This window comes from Haemaphysalis longicornis, unplaced genomic scaffold (genome assembly GCF_048455015.1).
Source record: "Haemaphysalis longicornis isolate Haplotype H1 unplaced genomic scaffold, Haemaphysalis longicornis Haplotype H1 scaffold_7, whole genome shotgun sequence".
Lineage (NCBI taxonomy): Eukaryota > Metazoa > Arthropoda > Arachnida > Ixodida > Ixodidae > Haemaphysalis > Haemaphysalis longicornis.
The window spans coordinates 189,418,254-189,444,668 of record NW_027526422.1 but is presented as its reverse complement, the minus strand read 5'-3'; the positions used below and the strand labels follow the sequence as shown (position 1 = coordinate 189,444,668).

General features: G+C 47.7%; 1 protein-coding gene across 2 annotated transcripts in view; it reads right to left on the bottom strand.

Annotated features, from left to right (window-relative positions):
- Positions 1-26,415, bottom strand: part of LOC144147333 (nitric oxide synthase-like protein) — a 544,108-nt gene that overhangs the window by 8,754 nt on the left and 508,939 nt on the right. For both annotated transcript variants that reach the window (XM_077679449.1, XM_077679450.1), the window contains 10 exons: positions 24,624-24,798; positions 23,989-24,130; positions 23,514-23,598; positions 20,650-20,846; positions 17,415-17,587; positions 15,357-15,567; positions 5,575-5,662; positions 4,760-4,890; positions 2,692-2,843; positions 849-1,040 (listed from right to left, as the gene is read on the bottom strand). In XM_077679449.1, coding sequence (XP_077535575.1) covers positions 849-1,040; positions 2,692-2,843; positions 4,760-4,890; positions 5,575-5,662; positions 15,357-15,567; positions 17,415-17,587; positions 20,650-20,846; positions 23,514-23,598; positions 23,989-24,130; positions 24,624-24,798 — 1,546 coding nt within the window. The remainder of the gene's footprint in view (positions 1-848; positions 1,041-2,691; positions 2,844-4,759; positions 4,891-5,574; positions 5,663-15,356; positions 15,568-17,414; positions 17,588-20,649; positions 20,847-23,513; positions 23,599-23,988; positions 24,131-24,623; positions 24,799-26,415) is intronic.

Below are 26,415 nucleotides of genomic sequence, written 5' to 3'. Positions count from 1 at the left end.
TTCACGACCGGTGGTTGATTGAGTTGTACTGGTGAACCACATGAGTGAAAATATCATTATAAAATTAAAGGAAGCTCTGACCCGGTATTAGACGATCTCACTTCTCCACCGTCTCTGCCGCACCCGAGGGAGGTGACGAAATCGGCGGCAGAGACGGAGAAGTGCTATGCCTTGTCTTCGTGTGAGCTTCCTTTAATTTTTGCTAAGCCCTGGCGCATTCGCAGGGCACGCTCACGGTCACAGCACATGCCGTGTGCGGAGCGCACAGCGTCGCGAGAGGTCGCGTGAGGCTATCACGTGGGGCATTCAGCGAGAACGTAGGGGGTAAACCCCCCGCAGCTGTGCTCAGTGAGCCCACCGTCTGTCTCCCCCATCTGGTAAGACAACAAGCTCTCGCCCTGTTTCTGTATTCTTCCCAGGTTCGATTCCTGGCAGTGCCAGTAATTTTTGTATTTGTTCGCGGGAGCTTTTTGTTGACGCCGACGGTCGCGACAGAACCCTTAGCGAGTAGAGGGGCAAAGCCTCCCTTTAAAGGTTGGTAACTTCCCAGAAGTAGGTTATGGAACTACCACTGAGGAAATTGCACTTTTGACATGACTCCACTTGTGAGAAAGATTAGGCAATCATTTGTAAAATAAAGCATGTCGAGCACCGTCAGTTCTTAATCTCAGCATTAGCCATGCTAAAAAATTTCAAAAATAGTGATTCATCGCTAAAATTCACTTATTAGGCATTCAACCCGGAACTCTCGAATGAAATCCTTTCCTTATTGCCGATAGACCAATAAACCACCCGTTTCATTCCGCACGCACTCATTAACAATGTCGGTTTCACAGACGGACACATACCCTGAGCTTGTCCATGAGCGCTTCGGCCTTTTCCTCAGTAACATTCCCCTTGTCCTTGAGGATGGCGCGCACCGCCTTGTTGACTCCGTCGGCCATGATGACGTCACCGCAGACGTACAGGTGGCCGTTGTCCTTCATGAGCAGCTTGTACAGCTCGTCAGCTCTCTCATGCAGCCGGTCTTGCACGTAGCACTGGAACGTATGAACCCGATTGATAAGACGACCCCAATCACCATATTTTCCTGTTATAAGCGCGCAATGTCCGAGCTGTGTATCCCCATGAAATAAGGTTCGTGGGTGGGTCACGGGACGGCGAGATAGCGCGTGTTTCGGCAATGTGTTGACTAGGAAGCAATGAAGTGTTACTTTACTTTTGAAGCAACAGTGTCAGCACTGGCTATGACATGGCCTTGTCCTCGCACACAAACCAATAGACTTATGACCGTCAATGTCCACATAGGACAGAGTGTCGTACTATTCACACTAGAGGGATATCTCTCACTACAGGCGTGTGCGGTTGCGTGAGTCACCGTAACAGCCGAAACTGTTTTATTTTACTTCGCCTGGCTTGTGGCATGGCTTCTTGTGGCTCGTACTAACAAATTCAAACTGACGGACTTTGTCTTTCTCGCGCTGCATGAAACTTTTTCCACAATTCCTGACGAAGTAAGCTGTGCTATTAATCAGGTAAAGCAACTTTAAATGGTCCTTTAGTGGCTTTGTTGCAATCTTTACTGCCCTAGTCAACTTTCCAGCTTGTGCAAGTCATGCGAAGTACAAATCAAACACTTATCAGCATTTTATGATGTAACACGCGTTGAAGTGCCGCCCGCTTAAGTACTAGCACCAGATCTTCTTCCAGTAGATATGGGTATGAAACTCTATGCATCATACCACGGAAAACTACAGAAATGTGAAAGCCACACCTAAAAGCCAGAAATTCTTTGTGAAATATAGATTACTAGGTTCCTAGTTTCTCAGTATTCGTTTTCCCACTTCCTGCGGGCAGAATCCCTCGCGAATCTCAAAAACACGCTGGAATAGTAAAGGCAGGAACTATCAGCACAAGAGCCTGAACTGCCTGTTGCAGTTTCCCTAGCTGTTACTTTCTTGGTTCTGCGTGCATTTAGGAGTGCACTTCAAAAACCTCTGTGGCTTTGTATTTTCCGTTTTGTGCCTCTATGTCTGATTCTCTTTATGGCTTCCAATATGGGACGTTTCGGACGTAATACGCGCCGTTCAGGGAATAGATTAAAAAGGAGCGCAAGCAAGTGGCTTGAGCATGGTCCATGTTACGAAAGGGGGAAGCCGTTCTTCAGCGTTTATTGGCGCCGTGAAGAGAGCGACGCAAAGCCGTGCACGGCGGTCCAAGCGCAGCGTTCCGAACTCCTGGGCGTGCCCCCTCGCAGTCCCCGTGCCCCGTGCGTGCCGACGTATTCTAGTTCACTATACCGACGTGCCACACCCTTCTCAGCGTCTCTACAATCATCATCATCGTCTATGTTGGAGACAAATTAGAAATCCCCAGCAGGCCACACATTGACGATCGACCTCATCGGGGGCTCAACATTGACTGCCTCAGTTCTGAAAAATGAAATTTTAACATTTTAAATTCCCGCAACACCATCATCCCGATGTCAAGTTGTGGGCATATTCTTAAGTATACGGTGGTTCTTATGCAATGCCTTGTTCCTCTTCTTAAGATCACGACAGACACGGGCGATTTGGAAACAAGTTAAGGTAGTCAGCGCGGGAAGGTCCGGTCTGAGTTTGCGGTACCCTTGCAATAAGCTCACTGTTGTACTCAGCACAATTTACGACGAGGGGCGTCTATAATACATGCCTTTTTCTGTCCCGGTACTCTGGAGAAGGCCAGGAAGACGTTCCGCAGCGCCCCGGCGTCTTTCATTGTCTGCACTTCCTCGGCGTACAGTTGTGACTCTTTCGTCCGGCACCCGAAGTACAGCTCCATCTGGCCTTCGTAGAATGGCTGACCTAGATTGGGTAGAGATAGGAACACACACAAAAAGACAAAGATGGCAAATAACTTGGAGTTCAGCAGTGTCTGTAACCAAGCTGGTAGATAGTTAAATTATTTCTGGTTATTGATATAGCTATTTCTAGCAGCTTTATGCAAGGTCGCTCTGTCCAACAAACCCTCTCCCTCACAACATCACTCACTTACTCAAATAAACAATACGGGGCCTGATCCATTCGGCCCTGATAAGACGTAGTGCAAGACCAGCCGAAAACGCATTCAGCCTGAAACACGTAAAAGAGGCCGTTCGATTGAAGCACCATCGGCGGCCGCCCTTCTTGTCTGCAAGCTGTATTTCGCTGTTATTTTCCCTTTTTGTGGCTTAGAGCTCAGTCGTTTAAGGTCTAGCTGGCCTTAAAGCTACTACTCAGAGTGTTCAAACAGTGCCAGTACAAGAAAATTTGCCGCGCATCTGCTCAATCATACAAAGACGATGCTACTCTGCCCTCCTGCCTCGTCAATCCATTCAATTTTACCGCGCTCCACTGCTCCACGCTAAGGCCCTTCTCCACGCGCGGGGAAGCACCACTAGCCCACAATATATACCTGCAGTAATGCACGAGTGAGTACAATTTTGGTACAATATGAATCGTGAAAAGAACCGGCGAAGAGTGGCAACTGACTGGTGGCGCCACCTGGCCCTTGCTGTGGGAAACGCACAATAGGGCGTCCCCAGGGCCACTGCCAGGAGGCCTCAGCGGTACCGCAGCAGTGCAGTCGGCGTTGCGTTTTTTTTTACGGGCAATTCCACGTGGAATTTTTTACACAGTGACTGTAGTGTTTCATTTGCTAAAGAAAATCAAGCATCCGTGTATTTTTTTCGTAAAAGAACACTGCAAATGGCACTTTAAAATAATGTTTTGCCTTAAGTATGCATAACGTTTCTTTTGTGCTCAGCAATTTTGACAAGTATGTACGTTGCCACAAGATATAGCAGTTTAGAAATGGCGTTGGTCATATAAACGTCTCTCTCAACGTCTGCGTTGCCTTTGGCCAAGCGGCTGAATCGAGGGTAAACTTGTAACCATCTGAGACTCTAACAGCGCTAGTAACATTCGCGGTGTTTTAACCCCGTTCGCGTTTGTCGACAACCGACCTTTCCACCTTGTCTCTGTCGTACCCTAAGTGGTACAAGTAGTTAAAGGAGCCATGAAGAGAAAATACAACTTTGTGTAATTTGAAAGAACTAGGATTCAGTATCTCACTCAGCTCCATTACAGCCACAAAAGATGTTTTTTTAACGAAAAAAAGCAAGAAGTATTTAAAAACTTTCAAATTTTGCGCCACGGTGACGTGTTATGAGCAAGAATGACGTCACACGGGCCAACAATAAAACATAATTTTTAGTACGTTAACTGCACGTTAGCATTCAAGTGATGCGGTAAAATGGAACTAGAGGCCCCATTACAGACGTCCAGTCATGTGTCGTCGCGACAGGTCAGTTAGGCGGCTGCCAATCGCACAAACAAGGTTCCGTGACGTCATAGAAGAGTTGCGGGAAATTGGCTAGGGGGTCGCGACTGCTTCACACGTTTTCTTTATTATCTCCGTTTTTTGTTCGAAGATTACGATGATATTGGTATCATTGTTATCGGGACTAAACAGTCTTTCTAACAAACCCAACTTGTATTTTGTCTTCATGGCTCCTTTAAAGCTTGTGACTGGGCCAGAGGCAGCCATTTTCGGATGGTTGTTTTTGTGAGTGCGTTTTCTCTTTTGTAATATGTATTTATTATATGACTCATAGTTACATCGAGGCATGTTATGTGTTTGCTTCGATTGACAAGTGAACCTCTTTACAGAATACAGGCAGACCAAAAGTTTTCTGTTAAAGTAGCCCAAGAAATACTATTGTTTTTAAAATAATCCGTACCTTCCTGGTAGACTCCCTGCATAGAACAATAGCGTCGTTGCCAGAAGCTCCTGTAGGGGGCGATACCCGTTCCCGGCCCAACGAGCACCACGGGAACGTTCTTCTGCTCTGGCAGATGGAAATTCGGCGCGCTATGACAAAAGAAGGGGGAAAGATGGCATTTCATTGTTCACATTCACCCTTACTACTGGTGCACTAAAGCGACTTTGTAACCGGAGAGTGGCCCTAACGAGTAAAAAGGCATGCCTTCAAAGTACTTAACAACTCATACGTAGAAAGTAAAATCTCCCTTCGATTTCTAAAATCTGCACGTCGCCCAAAGATCTACAAGTGCCGCTTGCTCTTGATCATTCATTAAACCTGTACAAGCGGAGAACAGTACGTGCTGCCTATTTTCTTTCGTTTTTCGGCTGCCCTAAGGAAATGGCAACATTTCAACCCTCCAGAGCAAGAAAAAACAAAATAGAGAACAACGCGTTGAGCTTTGTGTTGTCCTTCTGTACTTATTTTGCACTGTGGAAGCGGCAGCGTAGAATTAGAGAACAGTTTAGTCGAAGTTGGCACTTGACTTGCACTAAATGAAGTAAAGGTAATTAGTGTGAAGTTGAACTTAAAAAGCGTTTTCGTCAGCATTTTTTTCTCTTTTTCAACAGAAGAAACCTATTTCTGCAAAAAAAAAAGTTTGCTAAATGGCGAGCGACACATGTTATTGTCGTAATGAGCGAGCAGCACGATCTTTCCTTTTTTTTTGCTCTTGTTTCAGCGCTCATCGTGCACAGTAGGCGATTATGTGTGCTGTATTACGATCGACTCACATTCTGACGAAGCAAGCGATCCCCTCTCCGGGCTCCACTGTGTCCAGAAAGGAAGAGCATACGCCGTAGTGCTTTTTGCCTGCGCCGTCTGAAATTGGAAAAGGGGGGGGGGGGGGGGGTGAGACGCTCGTGAAATAAAGTACCCACAAAAGGTAGACAACGGCGCTAACCGAGTTTTTCCTGTAATAACTGGGAATTTTATGTGTCTTACTACAAAAAAGCACTGAGTTTCCTCAGGGCATGCTCTTTATGTCACGCCAGAAAAAAATGCACAAAACACTGTCCAAATCGGTATTTTCCATTGAGGCAAACTATCTTTTAGCGGCTCTGTTCGCGTATTTTAAGTTTAAACAATCATGTACCCCTCCGTCTAGCAACAACGATGGTTGAACGCGAGGCTTTCTCGTAAGTGACTCCTTGGTTGTCGTCTGAGTTTGTATTTTGACTCGCAGACGGTTGGGGCTTTGACTAGTTGAACTATGACTTTGACTCGCACGCAGGTTGAACTTTTGAGCGCAGCGACTTTCACTATGTTCCTTCGCCATTTCAAATAGCACGAGCAAAGCTTCGCTTTCAACTATAGTCGTGGTCATGCAGAGGGGTGCACAATTTCGCTAGCCGATGCATGCACCCCTCTCAAAACCCGAACTCCTTCGACTGGGTCGTAATGGAGCAGTCGGATAGTCGTACGCGTCTTAAGGCCGGAAACCCAGGTTGGATTTCGACCACATGATGCGTTTTTGTCTTGAGGCGCTTGAAGGCCTTTGTGCAAACTCATTGTGTAAGTTGGCTTTCCTGCAGGGTGTTTTTAACACAACGATTTTTATTGTGGACTTCGACATTTCACTTTGAAGAAACTAGCTTTCGAGCAGACAAAAACTTCGCCTTTGAACCACGTTTCAGTTCACCGACGATGATCATCCCCGTCACAAAGAGTTGGCTTTCCTGCACTGTGTTTTGTAGTGCGCACGGATGCCATCAGCGAGACATAAAAATATTCGCTTTAATAGGCTGGAGAAGAGGTCTCTCATAATGAGTACAAGAAAACAACGCTTTAGGAATTTCGTAATGCCCACATAAACGACGATACATGTGTCGACCTTAGACATGACGTTGTCGCTGAAAAAACAAATTGAGTTGTAACGTCGAAGTGACCAGCTATAAACGCACGTGCTACGCTTTCCGTTCCTGCGCTTACCGCAGTCATTTCAAAAACAAAATTAAATAGTTGCTAAGCTCATGCAAGTGGTTCCTTTGCGTGGTGTTACTGCAAAGGAGTAATGGCTGTATGAATACCTCGCAAACAGCGAGGACTTCATTATTTTTAGTCTTGTAGTTGTAAGACGTCTCTAAATAACAGAAAAGGCCATGGTGGAAATGTTTCTGTTATAGCCAATAATGACCGTGTTTTCATAAAAAGATAGCTACGGCTTTTTGCGAGGCAGGTCCCGCTCACACCCGCCGCACTGGCTCAGTGGCTAAGGCATTGTGCTGCTGAGCACGAGGACGCGGGTTTGATTCTCAACCGCGGTGGCTGCTGTCCTGATGGAGGTGAAAAGCAAGAACGCCAGCGTGTACGAGATTTCGGCGCCCGATGAAGCTCCCCAGGTGGTCAAAATTACTCCGGAGACCTCCACTACAGCGCGCCTCATCGCCTGCTTTGCGTCGGCGCGTTAAACCCTAGAATAAATCAATCATCAGTCCCCGTGCACGACTGTATATCTTTTTCAATATCCTGCTTTAATCGGCCACCATCTGAGTGGAAAGATTGCTTGAATATTTCATGCCGGCCGAGTCTGTTTCGATTGATTACGTTTATATCAATTTTACCCTCCTTCCCAATTTTATCGGGATTAACGCCCTGCTCGCCCTGATGCATCAAGGTCGCCAATTATACCCTATAGGGTATAATTGGCGACCTTGATGCATCAATGGCGCAATTCATTAACTTTCCTCAGATGACACAAACAATTTGGAACCAATCCAAGGATACAGCAGCTCAAAATCGTTTTCCTCACCCAAAGAGCGTTAACGAGTGTCATCTGCTCTACTTGTGCATCCGCCGCGGTGGCTCGGTGGCTAAGGCGTTGTGCTGCTGAGTCCAAGGACGCGGGTTCAATCCCGGCCACGGCGGCTGCTTTTCGTGTGGAGGCGGAAAGCGGAAACGCCCGTGTGTTGCGATTTCGATGCACCTTAGAGGTCCCCAGGTGGTCAAATTTATTCCGGAGGAATCCTCTGCTACGGCATGCCTCCCAATCAATCAACTGCCCTTATGCTTTTTTTAAGAGCGAAAGCTCCCTTAGTTAGACCGATTGCGTTCTGTCAAAAACTAAAGCATTTCCCCAATAGACCGGTTGGTCGACGGAAAAGCTATGATAACCTATCTGTATACACGGCGCGTGCGAGAACCCGGGCTTCTAATGGGTTACTTCAAAATCACGAAAAAGGAACGTTGCTAGAAAAGACGATACACGCATCGATCATGAAGAAGCCGTACAGTGCTATACCTGTATCTGGTAAACCGCGTATTGGTATACATTTGCATCGTTCGTAGATGCGTTTACTTAGTGCGCGAAAAATGGTCGCGTGGGTTCGTTCTTGCTTTGCGATTTGGGTCTTTGAAAGTTTGACGACCGATCGGACGCACTCTCAGAAAACTTTCGTGCTTCTCTCGAGTTTCTTTAGATTGGATGGTTAGTTTCTTTTACTGATCCCCTGGCGGTCTCTTGTGAAGGTAAATTTAAAAAAAAACAGCGTAAACTAACTATTACAATTGAAACTCGCGGTGAAGCGGAGGATTTATGGCATTCTTTTCAACTTTGCGTGTGGTTTAGTATGTCTCGCTCACGGCTATAGAAATCACAATGCTGTGAGACTGTTATCCTTTTAGATGTGGAGCATCGCATGCTCGGGGCTGTGTCCCTCCCTCCCTCGTTGTCGTTGTCCGCCGTCCGCACTCTACTGCGCAATAGCGTCTCCTCAGTCCCGTCAGCGTTTGGACAGACGTCAGCGCAGTTCAGTATAAAAAGAAATAGTTAGGTGGCACCCAGTTTCGATCCCACGACTCTCTGGCCGCAACGGGAAGTACGTGGCGCTCTTCCCAGTGCGCTACAAACCGAGGCGGGAGCATGTGCTACGAACGCGCCTTATGTCCTTCACTCATTCAAACTACGCCAAGAAGCTACTGATACAACGAAGGCACGCGAAGCTGAAGGTCAACAGAAACGGCGAACTGAAAACTAATGGAAACTTCAGTCGACCCCATGGCTGCTTCGCATACTACTAAGCTTTCCCTTACGGAAAGATGGTGTAATTTTTAAGGTTGTATTCTGATCAGTGCTAGCTTTCAATGTTATAAGCCTTAATACGTACTTCATCCCAAATGTCCCGGTCCGGATCATGCGCATGCCAGGATGCAAGCAAAGGGAGTGAGGAGGGCTGAAGATGGATGACCGCACTACTACTATACTCCCTCTCGCAATCGCCAGACCCGTGGTCATTAAGCCTGCCTGGTTCAACTGTGCACAAGACTACACAAAATTTAAATCTGAAGCGCAAAAAAAAAAATTGTTGGTATAAGGGAGTCGCTTTATTCTGTTTTCCGCGGTTCCACGAGGAGTGCGCGCACTGTGCGATGCAATGCCTCCCCCCATTTTAAACAAAACAGAGTTTACAACAGGGACCAACACTGCCCACTTCTACAACATTATAGCGAAGGTTTAAACACAAGATTTTCGTGACGAACAAACGGCGCTAACCACAGAAAAAGTTAAAACCCGTAATCGCAAACGTGCACATGTACGTTTATCGTCATGGCTGCATCATACATAACATTCATTATTTATAGTTGATAAGCCGTAACAATGAAATACCAATCCCAATTGTGTCGAGAAAACAAATATACACATAGTGTGTAATCTGGCGTATCGCTTTTACCCAGGCATCAGCGCGTATTTCGTCTCGAGCGTATGCACAGCAAGAAAATTGTTTTACGGAGATTAAAAGGCTTCTATCTTTATTCACGATGGCGTGGAAACCGCACGCAGCGAAGTCAGCGCGGGCCTGTCACTGGGGCTTTTATTGCGGCCATTGAATAAAATTGTAACAAACGGAGGAACCAAGCAGAAACAAACAAGCCGATTAACCTACACAAAACTCAAAAAATAGCTAAAGCATTCGTAAACTGTGTAAATAGGAAGAAAAGTTGGCCCGATTGATCTTCATGAAATGATGAAAGCAAAGGCAAACGAAACCGAACAAGTCACCAGCGAAAGCAGCCGGTGTGTGAAGGGAACGGAAAAACGAAGACGAGTACTTCGCGTGTCGTCCTCTTCCCGCGTCTCCATTTCTTTTTTTGTACGTTTTCCTGCTTTCTTTTTATTTGTCACTTCTTCTTTTGCAGAGGGCGTCTCTTACGGCTCGCAAAGGACGGCTTTCGCGTTCACCTTGTTTGATCTTCGCGAATTTGACAGGGCACTTAAATTTAATTGGCTGTCACACGGGCTTATTGCTTACACCGTATATAGATTGTTTGGGCATAAGCGTTTTGTTATATAATTGCTCGGTATTTTCCTGGTGCTGAGGCTGCATTAACGTAGAAAAGATGTTCTATACGACTGTGAGAAAAAACAAAAGAGGGACCCGGTTGCAAATTATGTAAAAGAACCAAGGTGAATTCATCGAGTACGTGTCCACACTGCGTGGGTACAAGTGCTCCACACCATGCGGAGACATTTTTTTGCGTTTCGTGGCATAAGGATCAAGGCAATTTTTATTTCACTATCTAGAGGAAGTGTGGCGTCTTTATCATTCTGCATGGCTCCCAAGAAGAGATAAAACTGCGCGTCCTCAACGCCTTCCTCATGACCCGGGGTTGCAACGCCGTACGATGCCTTAGTGTCTACCGCCAACGACTTATCCTTAACAGTAGATATTTTATGTGCTTCGCGGTAATTATAAGGGCGTTATGCCCTTTATTCCCGTGAGGTCAAAAATCTGGCGTTGTGAGACCGGACGGACCCGAAATTCTACGTGCGCAATCCTACGTGCGCGCCCGAAACATGGCTTTCGAACAGAAGGGTGACAAGAGGGGAATTTGTGTTAGGGAACCTAGGCGTGCTTCTGTCCTGTCAAGGCGAACGCGTAGCGATTATAAGACTTGTTTACTGCTACATGGTGCTTGGTCTCTTTCTTCGCTTTCGTTTGTCTGTCTTTCGACGCGAATCACTCTGACAGGCAGCTCCACTATACTGTCAGAACCCTCCTCCGCGTCTCCACGCATCTCCACGAAGTGAATCATGACGAGTGGGCAAACCACTGGGGATCGTTCGTACCGTAAATCACCCGTGGCATTGCCCACCCGCGCATGTAAATGAGTGACTACGCGTGTGCGTTGTAACTATGCGTGTACAGTATACAGAATTCCAATGCAGTACAATTCGATACAATTCAATTTTATCGAATACAATCCAATGCAATTCAAATCCAATCCAATCCAATCCCAAATTCAACTCAATCCAATCCAATCTAATCCAATTCAATGCCCCTCGCGCATGCGCAGCACGGCTCTCCACCAGCCACGCGAAACTGCTCATCCTCTCTCTCTCTCTCTAACCTTTTGTGAACCATTTATTTTGTTCTTGGTAACCTTTTGTGAACCTTTTGTTCAGAGATGTTTCGATTTACACGGTGCTCTCTCTCTCTCTCTCTCTCTCTCTCTCTCTCTCTCTCTCTCTCTCTCTCTCTCTCTCTCTCTCTCTCTCTATCTCTCTCTCTTTCTCTCTCTCTCTCTCTCTCTCTCTCTCTCTCTCTCTCTCTCTCTCTCTCTCACCTTTTTTCCGCGAATTAGCGTCGAGAGTTATGGTTTGTGCTTTTTTGCCGCGTTTTGCAACCTTTTAGGTGGTTTGACATACACATATTCGGTTTATACTGATGTGCGCACGGACGCCAACGGACGGACATTGCGAGGTCCTAAGGTGCTTCGCACCTAAAAGCATGCATTGGAATACTTTTTGTTCCCTCATGGTACTGTGCCGGGTTAGAGCTTGGCTCTTGCTTTCGCGACAGGGGTTCGCATGTTGTTTTTGTTTGTTTATTTTCTTTTTGTCCTATTCAGAAACAATACGGCATGGGTTTACTTGTCAAGTGGTTGACATCATGAATTTTATGATACTGAGTTAGTTGTAACCTCTGCTCAAATATATCATGTTAGTTGTCATCACTGAGGAACGCAACTACCACACATACGTCGTTGATATCTACGTCAATGCTGGGGTTCGACCATTGTAATCATGGGTGCCATGCTCGCCGACGTATTCACTGTAACGAGCATTATATGACTGCGAGAAAAGTTAGACTGAAAATTGTGTAGTAGCTGTGACAAGATTTAGTCAAACGTGAAATAAAAATGTATTGTCGGGTTCTTTTATACCTAGAAATTGTGACGGCTAACACTGTCCGGGGTATTGGTAAAATGGTGATTCGAAATACATCTACCGACAAAACAATGAGTAAAAATTCGACGATAATCACTCGAAAGTTGACTGATTATAGAGTTTAACAGGCCTACGCAGCGCAGGCGATCAGGCGCACCGTAGTGGAAGGCTCCAGATTAATTTTGAACTTCTGGGGATCTTTAACGTGCGCCGAAATGTCGTACGCACGGGCGTTTTTGCTTTTCGCCTCCACCAGAAATGCGGCCGCTGCAGTCTAGAATTGAACCCGCGTCCTCGTGCTCAGCAGCACAACGCCTCAGCCACTGAGCCCCGCGACGGGTATCACTCGAAAGTAATAAGGCCCTCAGCACCAGCGGTAATTATTACAGACTAATCAATCAAATGATTCGACATTGCACCTCCAGCCTAGCGAGGGTGGAAGTGTGCTTACTGTAAAAGCACGCATTACTGCAATTGTGAGGCTACACAGAGAACTGCAGGATTGTAAAGTCTGTGTCATTTGAATTGTCTACGTTATCGTCCTATCGTCCGACCTATCGTGTAATCCTGCACTACGCATACCCGTAACCGGGTAGATTGCACGAGGACAGCAGAGTGTTCGCTGGAACAGAAAACAGATCGCCCGTAACATCCGCACAGCCTGCGCCTTTCAAAACATTAACTGCGACTGCGGTTAGTACAGCGAAAGAAAAAGAGGGCGCTTAATTGAAAAGGCAGGGAATTTTTCCGCCGTTAACAATCGCCTACAAGCGTCTCTGCTGAGGATTGGGGATGTGTGTTTAAAAAAAGGCCGTAGAAAGAGGTGGACAGGAAGAAAAAATAATAATTAGTGGCTCGACGCGTTTGACGTACTGCTTTTTTTTTTTTTAAATTGCATCGGAAAATTCACAATTTTTTGATGTCTCCGAAATAGGAAAACAAACTTTTCAGAGCCTGGCGCTGCTTTGAAGGGCAAGTCCATGGTTCTAGAAAAGTCTTCAGAATTACCGGATTTTGTTCAAAGCATTTCATACCTTCCGTGGCCCATGTGCCATGTCGGCCGCACATTCTAGTGAAATATGAGAACTCTTTCTACAGAAGAGCAAGTGTCGCAGTGCGGGTTGGTCGTCAGTTCAAGACGAAAAAGGATATTCCAATCCCAACAAGCGGCCACACTTCGCCATGCACGTACAGTCTCAACGGAAAAAGATTGGCACAAGTGATTCATGACTGGAGACGAAAAATCTCGACACGTGGCGCAATCGTTGCCCAGCGCGCCGATAGCGAGAGTGGCAAGCACGTTCCATTTTCCAAGAAGGGGTGGCTGGCAGAAAGCAGCCCATCCTGCTGTCGGCCCATTCGAAAGCCCACATCTTGCATAAACGCTTGTGCATTCCTTATCGACAGACATGCCTATGCACATGATTTCTTTTTTTTTTTCCAGAGCTGCCAGCTACCTTACCGGCAAATATTTTCTGGACGACGCACTGTCAAAAGCAGTGTGTGGCAGTGCTTACGTCACAGGAAAGCAAGAGTTTAAAACCAGGTGTGGTTCGAATAATTTTTATCAGAACGACACACGACATAAGTTGCAAGCAGTTTGTGGGAGTGCTTAGCGTCGACCACCCCTTCTTAAGAAAATGGAATGTGCCTTGCGCTGTCGCTGTAGGAGCGCTAAATGACAATCGCGCCGCCTGCCACGATCATTCCGCTCTAGTCATGATTCACTTGTGTCAATCTTTTTCCGTTGAGACTGTACGCCACAACTAGTTCGCAATCTCCTCACCACACCGCGAGGCGAGAACAGAAGCCATGTTAGGCCTTGGAATCGAACTCTCGGGAGCGCAGTGGTACTCAGAAGACTCGACCACTGTTTTTCGCCGTCACCACATGAAACATGACTTTAGGGGAACTTCAAATATGGACGAAAGATTGCCAAGAGGAGAAATAAAACCCACGGCAAATGAGTACTATTCATGACTCCATATCGTTCTAGGGGAAGTCATAATGCTTTCGAATTCAGAACACGTACGCAGAATAAAGTGCCCTCAGGAATTTTCACAGCAGCGATGGATTAGGCTGTTTCCATACATTGTTCGATGCCCTCACATCATAATTTCCGATGCTCCTTGCAACTTCCAAGTCCGAGGAGTTCAAGGCAGGCGCTTGAACTCGGTAGTAGCGAGAAATAACTACCAGCGGTGCAACGCGTACGAGACAGATCGAAGCCACTGGAAAGCGTATAAGGCGAAAGCGGATCGCTAAGCAAATCGCCTCAAGTGACATGAAGACGAATCCCTTCGAGAACGCCGGGCGAAAAGAAAGCGACTTGTGCGGTCAGTCGGACATTACCGCTTTCGCATTCAGAACCCTTAAGAAGTGCTTAGGTGCTTTCTGACTATTCGCGCACTGTTGGTTAGTTGCGATGACACTACGTAGCCCTGTGGTCTTGGTGATTTCAGTGCGGATTTGTCGGGGCCGAAAAGGTACTGGCTTAAGCGTTGTGTGTCGGCGGCATTTGGCTTGCGATGCTACATTGATATGCCCCAACTCATCACCCACCGGCGTGAGTGCTTTGATTTAGCATTATCCAAGAATGTTTATGCAAGTGCGAGTGTGCCGACCAATGTAGTATATCGTAGCAACAACCAAACCGCAGTGACCGTCGTAACTAAGCCACGACGGCTTTACAGCCCCGCTGTTCATTCACATTCGCAGGATGGAATGGCCTGGAATTTTTTAGGGGTGGAACACCTTAGGGGCTCGGGCTGTCGACGTCTCTGGTCGTCGTCGTGTCCTGTCGTCACGACAATTAAAGTTGTCAAACGATGGTTGAAAAATGTGTATAATGAATAAAACCGGTTCAAAATAAACTAACATGTTTTAAACTAATTTTAAATACACGAATAATCAGACTTAATTGCATTAATAAGAGAAATTACTTATATTCCGTCTCTAACTTGGTTTCAAACGCCAGGTTTTCTCCTGCAAAGCATACCTCTTAGCCGGCTGCGGCGTGGGACACGAAGACAACTTACTGCCAGTTTATCTCTCATTTAATTGCCTAAATCCGGTTAAACCCAAGAGAGGGCGCCACCGCCTCAGCAAGTGCGCTGTTGCTCCTCCCACCGGACTTCTCCGACGCCCAATCAGCGCGCGCCATGCGGCAAGAGAGAGACTTCGCCCCTCACCAGGTTTCACATTAGTGGAGATGGACCGGGATTTTCTTTCCTTCCACCGAGCTTACGAAGAGCGTCACAAAGCATGCGGAAACCCGAGGGGGGCACCCTGCGCAGCATGTGCGTGTGACGGGAGTTGCGTGCAGCGTACTATACGGCGCTCGCTCACTCTCGGTGCGGTAGGTGACCACGGCAACGGTGAGGTGTATCTGTCCCGGGTACGCCTCGGGCGCCGAGCTGATGGAGTAGAAGCGCGGCTGGATCAGTGGCAGCATGCAGAGCAGCAGCTCCGGAGTGGGCTGCACCGAGGGGAACTCCTCCAGCAGGTCCAGCAGGTGCGGGAACTTGTGCGCCTTCCAGTCCTCGTACTTCTCCAGGTTCTGCGGGGTCGCGCAAGAACGCCGCGCTGTTATAGGCGCGAAAACATGGAAGCTGGATGCCGAACAGTCAAGCTATGCTGGCCCTGTTTTTTTTTAATTGCGATAGTAAGCCCGTTGGCATAAATACTATGCTACAAGTACAGGTTAACTCCCGTTTCGCGAAGAAACGCAAGAAGGGAGCGTTGGTGGGGTCCCCATATCCACCGATAAAGGTCAGGTGGTCTGCCAGGGGGGAGGCCGGTGCCTCAAAGGTGTCGTCTTCTGGCCGCTTGCAATGAAGGGCACGTCCACAGCAAATGTTCTGTGTCGGCATCTTCGGCAGGAGCCGTGCAAAAGGGTTCAGTTCTGGTCGAACGAGGCATGGTAGCGTGGTGGCCACTCCCGGGTAACATATGCTGACCCTGTTGAGGTTATGTTAAACTTGAGGTATGTAGGCGTATTAAAGGGAGCTTTAAACGACCAGATTTAGGGAAAATCCCCAAGGTGGAGTAAGTTTCTGTGAAGGAAAGTTTCACATCCACCTAAATGCAGCCATACGGCTACAAAGGAAAGCTAACAGCTTTGTTCCAGGTTTTAGAGAGCCAGGTTTTAGCTAGCTTCCAGGTTTTAGCTAGCTTTGTAGCCGTATGGCTGCATTTAGGTGGATGTCAAACTTTCCTTTACAGGAGCTTTAAACGCTTCTTTACTTTTTTCTCCGTCTTAATTAAGCGCTTGCAGAACATAGTCAACAAACACATGCAGTTCTTGGAATCGGAAACCACAAAGTACCTCAGCCAAAGATTACTGCTCTATGCCCGTCAAATAACTTGGAAACCTGCTCAAAAGATGTTTTTGCTCTTTCCGAGTCTGGGCGTTCTTTGAGCGCTTGAATTACGTCATTGCAGTGGTGTAGCGGCTATTGGTCGCTTCCTTTCTGTTGTAGCAATAAGCGCATTTGATAGGCATTTTATATAAAAAAGGCAGACAGCAAAGCGGAAACGAAAGGCTGGTAGTTCTGCTGCAACGAGCAAATCACACAATGTCGCTCCGTTCTATTGAGAACTATAAGAAAAGAGTGAAGGCATTTATCGGAACTATTGCAGAGTCCCTTTATCCTACGGGTAGGTGTCCTAAACACCGAAGCAGTACGCGGACAAAGTTCAACCAGCGAAGAACCAAGGCGGGTGTCGACGCTAATAACGTTGATGCGGTTACGCAGTAGAACCAATTGAGGCTCTAGTTTGTTACGACATTTCGATGTGGTTTCTGTAATGGCGGTTGTATTTTTAGGCAAGCACAAAATAAAAATTTTACCTAGGGTCTTATGATTTCCCTCTGAAGAACTTTGGATTACCTCCGGAAATTTGTGCTGCTCAGTCCAAACAAAAAGCTGTTTATTGATGGCGTTAATTATACAAATAGAGACGTTTCTGCTTCCAGCATAAGCGTAGGGCCGAGACCGACGACCATATAACCCGGACACGTGTCTCCGCATGATTTGCGTCCCGTTCTGCAAAAAAAAACTCTTAATGGCCTGAGTAGGCTCGCCAAAGTCTGGAAGGGCCCAAGCACCGTACTTGCACGATTCTAACGCGCCCCGGATTGTAACGCGCAGGTAAGTTTACGCACAAAAATTTGAAAAAAAAAAACACATCACGCTGATTCTAGCGCACACATTTAGAATTGAATTTTGGGAGGAGTTCGTGTCTATGGCAATGCTGCTGGCCGCTTCGAAGCCCATCTCGGCTTTGAGGCCGATTTAACGCGCACAGAAATATGAAGGCTGATTTTAGCAAAGAAGACAAAGAAACAAGTGCGCGTTAGAACTGCGCAAACACGGTACGTGGTCGGTGTCTCCCCTCGCTCACCGTTGCCAGCGTCTGCAGCTGTGCCTGCTGCTTCTCGTCCGAGGCCATGGCGGCCAAGTACTTGAGCAGCTCCTGCGACGCCGGCGTCGTGATGTCCAGGTAGCGGCTCAGCGCCATCCGCAGGGAGCACGGAGGAAGGCGGCCGTTGTCCTGCCATGTCTCCTTCTGCTCGCCTGCGGACGAAAATACCGGCGCATGTGATCGCAGTTCGTCGGCATAACGCGGTTGCTCGTGCCCCACCTTGCCGTCTCTCAAACACATAACCAAAATCGAGTGTGGCCTAGTACATGCCTGGTGTTAGATGCCTGGTAGACGCCAGATTACATTTTATTTGCATATTTTTATTGGCGAAGCCCAATTGGGGGCTGGAGCTGTTGGCGTCTGCTGTCGTCGTCGTTGTCGTCGTAATCGTCATGTCATGTAGTCACGGCACAAAACACCCGGAAAGTCGTTTATGATTCGCGCTAGAAGATAAGGCGTACTAAAAAACTCCGAGACATTCGTTTACGCTTCGCGCTGGAATGCTTCGTGCTTCAAAGGCACGACACTTTTACAGCAAAGCTGTATACCTCTACCCCGCAATGGTTTCATATCCATTGGCGAAAACACCAATGAGCCAAGAATACACTTATGCACTGCCTGTTTCGCCTGTCCCCAGGTTTCACGTTAGTTGAGTTGGCCAGGGATTTTTTCTAAGCCGCCAGAATCCCCGTAAGGTCGTCCACCTTTCCGTTCCGTCGCACCTCAAAAAAAGAAAAAAATTCCCGCTTCGTCAGACCGTTTCGGTCGCTTAGTTTTAGTTTCATTCCCCAGGTGCCTGGATGACACGCGCATGTCTTCAGCAAAACACATTTTCTACCAGAGACAGAACAGGGAAACGGAGTAGCTGGCCGGCGTATTACGAGTTCACGGTGCCACCACAAAATCTATTGGCACTTCCCAGTTCGCTTGCGAGCAACGTTTGACTTTACGTTTAATAAATATTTCAAATCTGTCATTACTAGCAGTCTTCGCAGCTCTAGGCGTGCGATTGGTGGTCAATTCGACGCAAAAAAGCAAGGTGTTATTAGGTACTAAAGGTGATCGTGAAAGTAGAAAGTATGGGAAACGTTCGGATGGCTTCAAGAACTTTAGTTCGTGTACATTATGCGGATTCCGACCACCGAGCGACTGGACCGGACAAATTCGAATGAGTTGAGGCTGTTTTAATCAATCTGCCGGCGTTTCTTCACAAGGAAACGCATCATGAGCAACGATTACTAAAGTGCGAGATAAATTTAAATCTTTCAATCTCAAGCATCACAAACGAAGAAAACGTGACCAACTTTGTGGCGCGTTGTTAGAACGGCTAGGGGGAGTGAGATATCTTTTGAGCAGTGTTTCAAGCACACCTAAGATTTTGAAGCTTTTAAGCCATAGACGTTGTTTAGTAAAGCCATTCAACTTTGGTCACTTCAACAGCTAACAAGCGCCGCACACCACAATTATACCATGCAGCAACGTGTATGCTATTTTTTAACCACAGAAAAACAATAACTAGACACTTTTCCTCAGAATATCCGCGACTGACTCTTTTCCCCTTTCCCCGCCATACAGGTTTATGGCCGTTTTACATCCTGTTCCTAATCTTTTACCTCATTGGGAGAAAGACACCCTATATTGGCCAAGAACTGGTAGCCCGCGCTTATCTTGTTTTTGCTCCGCCTCACGGGTAAGTGTGGCTTCGCCTCATTAGCGTCGTTTGGTGCAGTGAAGCCGGCTTAGGGCATAAAAAAAGAGGAGGAGACTACCTAGAAGTTAATAAGGTTTTCCGTGTTACCAGTTCCCGCTACGCTGGCGCTTCCGCTTCGGCGAGCTCTTGCATAATAGCGTACGCAAAAGAGAGAGCTAAAATTAGGAGCTCCCTCGTACATACACACACCTACACACGCGCGCACGAACACTATTAGAAGAGCTGGGAGATGTTGGTTGTCTCATCTGTTCTTGAATGACAACGTCGTGTGTGCGTGGGAGGCCGAGCGGAGGATTTACCGTGTTGGGGGCTGGTAGAGCTCCTTGAACGTGAAAAGAACAGCACGTCGGCATACAAGTACAAAGGAATGAAGGCGGGAGAGAGTGAGGAGGTGAAGCGTAAAACGCGCAGAAAACAAAACAGGCTTAAATGAAAGTTAAAGCACGAGAAACAGAAGAATAAACGCAGTGGATGATTAATACATAAAAAGGCAACAAAAGACGCGCAAAAAAAGGATGATCCGGGGAATGCAATTGGCTAGAAAAATCTAACACACTCTGGGGTGACCTGCTGTACGCGCCAACAGTTTCCCCGCGTCAGTTTACTTTTCCAGTGGTCTGTGACCCGTTATACCCACAAGCAGAAAAGACTACTTCTACGATAGCCCAGAAGAAACTTCGAACTTCGTATTAGGCAAATTTATTCCGCTTAAATTTAAAAACAAACATAGAAGGATGGCCAGCACACTATCTGCGTGGTTTGCCCATACAATGAAACAAAAAAAAGAACACGACGCAAGAACATACGTACTTCCGGATATATATTTTTTTATTTCATTGCACCGGCTTAGATTAGTTTAACCGTCAGCTCAGATCAAATTTACCCGTGTTGATATATGTAAGGTGCCAGTTCGCCCTCGAACTGCTTAACTACGCGCCGAGCAGCTCCAAACGGTGGAAGGAAAAATTCCGCCACTGAACACGTGCTTCAGAAACGTGCGGAGGAGTCCTGTCTGTGTCCTGACGCGACAATGGCTCCGATGCGGAATTACTGGTTTCTAGGACATCTTGAAGCGCAGTTCGGAATTGGCATGAACACAAGAAGGAAAAAAGACAGATCACAGCACTATGGTATTTGTAGTGGTTGGTACCGGTAGTGAAAGTTCTAGTTCTAGTGCTCGCGTTAGTAGCATTCTTGGACATCTTAAAGCACAGCAAAAAATGGAGATGGACACGAGAAAAAAATAAAACACATAACACATCGCAGCGCTGTGGTACATCTTATTTACTTCTCGTGTCTCCGTCAATTATGCGCTCTGTTTCAAGATGTCGAATACACTCTACCAACTAGCTTATTGCAGACTCTTCTAGTAGTCTCCAGTTTTTTTATTTTGCTTTTCACACAGTCTTCACCAGACATTCTGGAAATATGGCACCAAAAAACACCGCTGCGCGGCGGAGCAGACGTCACCAACAGGCGGGGTTTTGGGTGTCATCGGCGCACCTGTGATGGGGTTCTGGACGATGTCTCGGTACTGGACCCTGAAGACGGCGTCCGGGTCAGCCGATCCGGGGTCGAGTCGCTCCACGATGCCGTTGACGATGTCGTCTCGGTTCACCGCGTAGATGCCGATGTGGTCGCCCGGCGCGTACTTGAGCTCGCTGTCGCTGCTCGCTTCCAGCACCACCATGATCGTCTTCCTGCAACACCACAAAGAGAGCACACACCACCACCCGTGAGGTTACAGAGAGTTGTCAAACACGTCTCCTGCCTGATGACAGAGGCAGAGAGAGAGAGAAATAAACTTTAAGACAAAATAAGGGTTGGCGGTTGTCTGGCCCCGTCTAAGGAGCGCCTGGCGACAACTTTAGCTGTTCGATAGCTAGGTCAGCGTTCCCTACTAATGTTCAAGTGCTGAACCCTTTAGGGGCCCGGCTTTTCGTCGTAGCTTGTCCCGTGGCACGGTATCTAGGCTTCACGCTCCGAAACACTGCAGGCTTCGAAAAGATCACCGCTTCCTCTGGTCGGAATAAAACCTGCGTCCCTCGCTTTACGAAGCCGAAGTCAATCTCATTGCGCCACAGAGGAACGCGTTACTCATATGCAAAGTTCTGGGGTTTATCTTCGCGCTGCGCTGTTGCCACGGAGGCTGCCTTTGTTAGGCCGCAAATACCGAAACAATGATATCAATTACGGAAAGATCATAAGTTGACGCATTAATTACACCAAATTAATAAAAGCTCTATCCTGTCTCTTCATAGGTCTTCTCTGGGGCTGCCGCGCCCTCTCTGAACTACTTTCGGCATCAGTGCCAAGCTGATACTTCAACTATTGAACAGAGGGCGTCGCAGCTCCTCTGGCGAATTACTGCTCCGCGCTTGAGAGTTTCACTTTGAGTAGAACTGCTTTAATTTTCTCCCTTCGTCGTTTCCTTTGTCGTCCACATTTATGTTTATCAGTAGAGGCTAAACATTCGTAAAAGGGGGCAGTCATTTCGGTTACTAAAGCGATGGACAGCCGTCTTACCGTTGTTTTGGGGATTTCGTTGGACGCGGGTCGTTACACCAGGTACTCCATTTTGGCAGTGGCAACAATCTAGCTCATAACTGATGACCGCAGGGCGAGTGTGTAATAAGACATGGTGTCCGAGGAGGGAGCACGGGGTAAAGCTCGATACAAACTGGACCATGACACACCTTTCCTGTCTTGACTGGAACGGACAGCAATAATGGCGCAGGTTGCCTGTTTCAGTCTACACCGCTGATTAGGTCCAAAGCAGTACGCAACTCAAGAAAAAAAAATTGCCCCCACGTCCCCGAAGGGAATCGTGAGGAAGTGCGAATGCATTTCTTGCGCCGAGAGTACACGGCGTAGTAATTCTGCCATCGCCTTGAGAGGCGCAGTACCGGCGAGGGGGAGCTGTCAGGCGAGGGGAGAGGCGCGCGCCGAGGGTGAGTGCAAACCTAACGGGGGAGAGGCGCGCCAGCTGCAGAGCATGTGACGTCACGGCGCGAGAAGAGGGGGAGCAGACGCAAAGGCGCCAGCGCGCGGTCACGTGGGAGTGTGACGTCACGGCGCGAGGAGCGGTGCGGGAGCCGGCGCGGGCGCGCGCAGCCACGGCGCGGGAGGCGGAGCGCGCGCGGGTCACGTGGGGTGTGACGTCGCTGCGCCGTTGCTACAGACGCTCCTCTCCGCTCCTCGCGCCGTTGCTAGGGGAGAGGAGGAGGAGCAATGCGGACGGCGGATTCAGGGTCGCTTATAAAGTGCATTGCACTTAAAACGCTGAAGAAGTTTCACATACGGGCGAATTACTGACGCTTTTCACCATTGGGAATATCGACTTGATTGATTGATTGATTGATTGATTGATTGATTGATTGATTGATTGATTGATTGATTGATTGATTGATTGATTGATTGAGAGATTGATTGATTGAGAGATTTAACGCGCCGACACTCCGGATTAATTTTAACGCGTAGGAGCTCCGGATTAATTTTAACCATCTGGGGATCTTTAATGTGCGCCGAAATCCCAAACAAACGGGCGTTTTCGCTGTCCGCGTCCATCAGAAAAGCGGCCGCCGCGGCCGGGAGTCGAACCCGCGTCCTTCACCTCAGCAGCACAAACGCAAGGAATGTCGCTCAGTTTCCCATTATAGGTGCACTCTAATTTAACTTCCAGGTTTTAACACGCTATGGATGTAAAATCAAAGCCCCGCGCTCGAGGTTCCGAAGCTTACGCTACCTTATTGAGAATTAGAGATACAAATGGCAAAGACACCTCTTTTTTCCTTTTTTTTAGCTCGACGAACTAACACATCCTGTCAACAAACATTACAATTAATGTTTAAAAACTCAACAAAACAACACGTGCTAAAAAACTGGCCGCTAAAAAGTTGAGCGAGCTGAATGCGAAATGCCCTGCTCATAAACCGAACGTGCAAATTTCGCGAGCTTCGACGGTGAAGGCCGCGGGGCTTTCCTTATTGCTTCTGAAGCCATCGGAAATCCGTGATACATCATCACCAACACAGTGCAAATAATGCTTCCCTGTCTCGTCGAACATGTCAGGGGGGTATTCTCAGCGTCGACGCTCATTATAACGGTGCCGAGGTGTGCGCCCCAGGGAGCCGTCGCCTCGATCGACGAACTTAACTCCCCTGATCCTCCACTCTATCCCGGGGGTGCACTTTACAAACTGCGTGGCGCGTATACCACCGGGACAAAGAAAGGGTTGCATTCTACGATTTATTCTGCGCACGTGATAATGTATACTCAACACAGGTCGGTGTTTCTGAAGGCACGGCACCTCTTAAACTCAGGCCACTATCCGGTCGAAAGAAATGTTGCGTGGCAAAATACTTTACTTGTCGTCTTCTTTGTCCCACTGCAGCACCTTCCTGGACACCAGCCGGCTTTCGACAACTCTTCTACTGGAACCCTTCGAGAGGCCTGCAGATAGAAGTTTTAAAATGTACCACCGCTTCACGACCGCGCTCAATCCGAAATGGAGACTTTGCGGTGGCAGCCCGATTCTGGATACTAATGTGCTGTATGGAAGTGTAACTCGCATAATACCAACATTTTCCCGTCCTTGTCGATGACGATTAAACTAATTGCGCATGCCACCTAGAGGACAAGAAAGAAAGAAAGAAAGAAAGAAAGAAAGAAAGAAAAAAAGGAACGAAGGAAGGAAGGAAGGAAGGAAGGAAGGAAGGAAGGAAGGAAGGAAGGATGGAAGGAAGGAAGGAAGGAAGGAAGGAAGGAAGGAAACCCCGTATCGGCCACAAGAGGAGGGAAAAAGGGCGCTAGAGGAGGAGAAGAAAAGAAAGCAGTCCTTACCGAAGCCGAGGGGCGGGTTCTTGTCGGTGGCCTTCTGGTAGAGGCGCACCTTGTCCGGTGACCAGGCGATGTTCTCCTCCATCGAGGGCGTCATCTCGATCGGCCCGATGTCGTCGCCCACGCAGAACACGTCGCACGCTTGCTGCGCATGCGCGCGCACACACACAGCACGGGAGGAAAGGGTGAAAAACTGTAGCTCGCAGTGTAAGCATTTTATTCTTTCACAAGCAGTGTATACACATACGACTGACAGGGACAGACGCCCTTAGACGAGGATTTGGTACACGTAGGTAACTAGTGGCGTGCGCTTGGTACAATTGTGCGGAGCGACAACGGTAGTTCAAAACCGTAAGTTTGCCCAGCCAACTCTAGGCGCCAAAACTGCGAAGCATTGCTCATATCTATATTTTCCTGTTCGTGATTCGTTTTCGCTGGTACTGCATACAATGCCCAATGTGTGTCTTTGATGGCCACTTACGGATTCGCGTCAGGCAGTGCGTATCGCCATGCACCCGCATTCGTTATTTCCTTCCTTACGCGTGCATAGTTATGAGCATTTGCCTCAATACCGGAATCAGAAAACCACCAGAAACTGGCGAGTGCAACGGCGATGTACACAGACGGCAAAGTTGTACCTCAAAGACGCTCCGCGCCCACATGCGGAAGGACTGCTCCTGCCCTCGCAGTTCGTCGCCCGTGGCCAGCTTGTGGATGCGCTCGCCGCCCAGGTCGGCCAGGATCTTGTCCACGTACTTGCCGTACGCGCAGAAGTTGGGATACGCGCTAGAGCCCAGCCCGAACACGGCGAACCTGCAGGAGGGAACGATCGAGCAATCCTTTCCGCTATAGCTTTATACTCACTGTCGGCTCACTTCACTTTCAGCGGTGGTAATTCCGGAGCATCGCTCATCAATGCACAATACAGCTATATTGCCTCTAAATCTACCTTCTTTAAAACCTATAGCAATAAAAATTTCCCACCCCTTCCTAAAAGCGTCAATGCAAAAAGTGCGTATATTCGATCGTCAAACTTTCGAAGACCTAAATCGCAAACGAATAACGAACTCATGCGGTGATTTCTCACTGACTAAGTAAACGCATTCACGAACTATATAAATATATTCAGATACGTGGTTTATGAGATAAAGGTATTGTACTATTGCACCTTGTACCTCTTCTTCATGATCAATGCGTGTGTTGTCCTGTCTAGAACCGTTCCGTTTCCGTTATTTTAAAGTAACCGTTTTCTTTTCACAAAGGAAGCCCGGTTTCACGCACGCACTGTGTGTCCAGAGATCTTATCAGAGCTTTTCGGTGGACCGACTGGTACATCGGTTATTTCAGTAATTTTTGGAGCGGACGTCATCGCCCCCATTAGGAAAGTTATCGGTTTGAAAAGTTGTTGCCGTTCTGCGAAATCGGTTCAAGTCCATTCGGACTTGAAAAATACGACGAGCTTTAGCATCCCCAAGTACCACATTTCTGGGGCCGGTATAGACTGGCCAAGCTGAGGACTCCGCAGAAGACACGCGCAGCTTTGTAATTACATTTTCGCTCGGCTTCCATAGCTGAGACGCAAGCGAATATTCAGTGCCTTGAAATACGGGGCGATACACTACTCGCCCGTCTATCCGTTTCGTCACCCCTGTAATCATAACAGTGGCATCAAAACACTGCATCCGCACTAACGCAGCTTATCACCATATGACTCCGATGCCTCCGAAAAAGTTCTGTTTTTTTTAGTCATATCGTCGTGGAAACAGTACAGGAGTCGAATGGGCTGACTTTCAAACCCTTCGGTAACTTCCGTCCCGTTTATCTTTCTCCAATGGCCGCAATAAACGTAACTGTCCACTTTGGGTCTGAAATCGTGTCAGCGCAGAATACATTGTTAATAATTAGGTAATTATAAGTGGTGCTACTACTTAACTACTTAATTATTCAAAAGGACGAGTGCCTCGCCTGTTGCCAGCAACAGTTAGTAGACCTTGGGAAGACTGCGCCGAAAGCCATTCCCCTAAGCCCGTTGTGAACTCAATACGCCCCAACCTGGTGTCCCAGACACAAGCCATCGTTTAGCCTTACACATACGCTACACTGTAAAACTTGCCCAAGTCTCCATTTCAACCATAAGGCATTCGCCGTTCAGCGAAGACGGAAAGAACAATGTCAAAACAGCACTCCGGATATTTGTCTTCCTTCCCACCGGAACACGCACCACGGAGGTCATGCTAATCGTGGGGTGCACGAACAGCATTTTCCGGTCGCTGCTACCGTACGACCGTGTTCGTGCGTCTGGCCCAGCAGCAGCAGCAAGCCGATGTCGAGTAATCAGTTTTCCTGTCGTTTTCGCAGGACGGGGAAAGCGCCGAGGAAACTAGAGTGATTAGCTCTTTCCGAGAAAGATCGCTTAACTATTAAATCGCA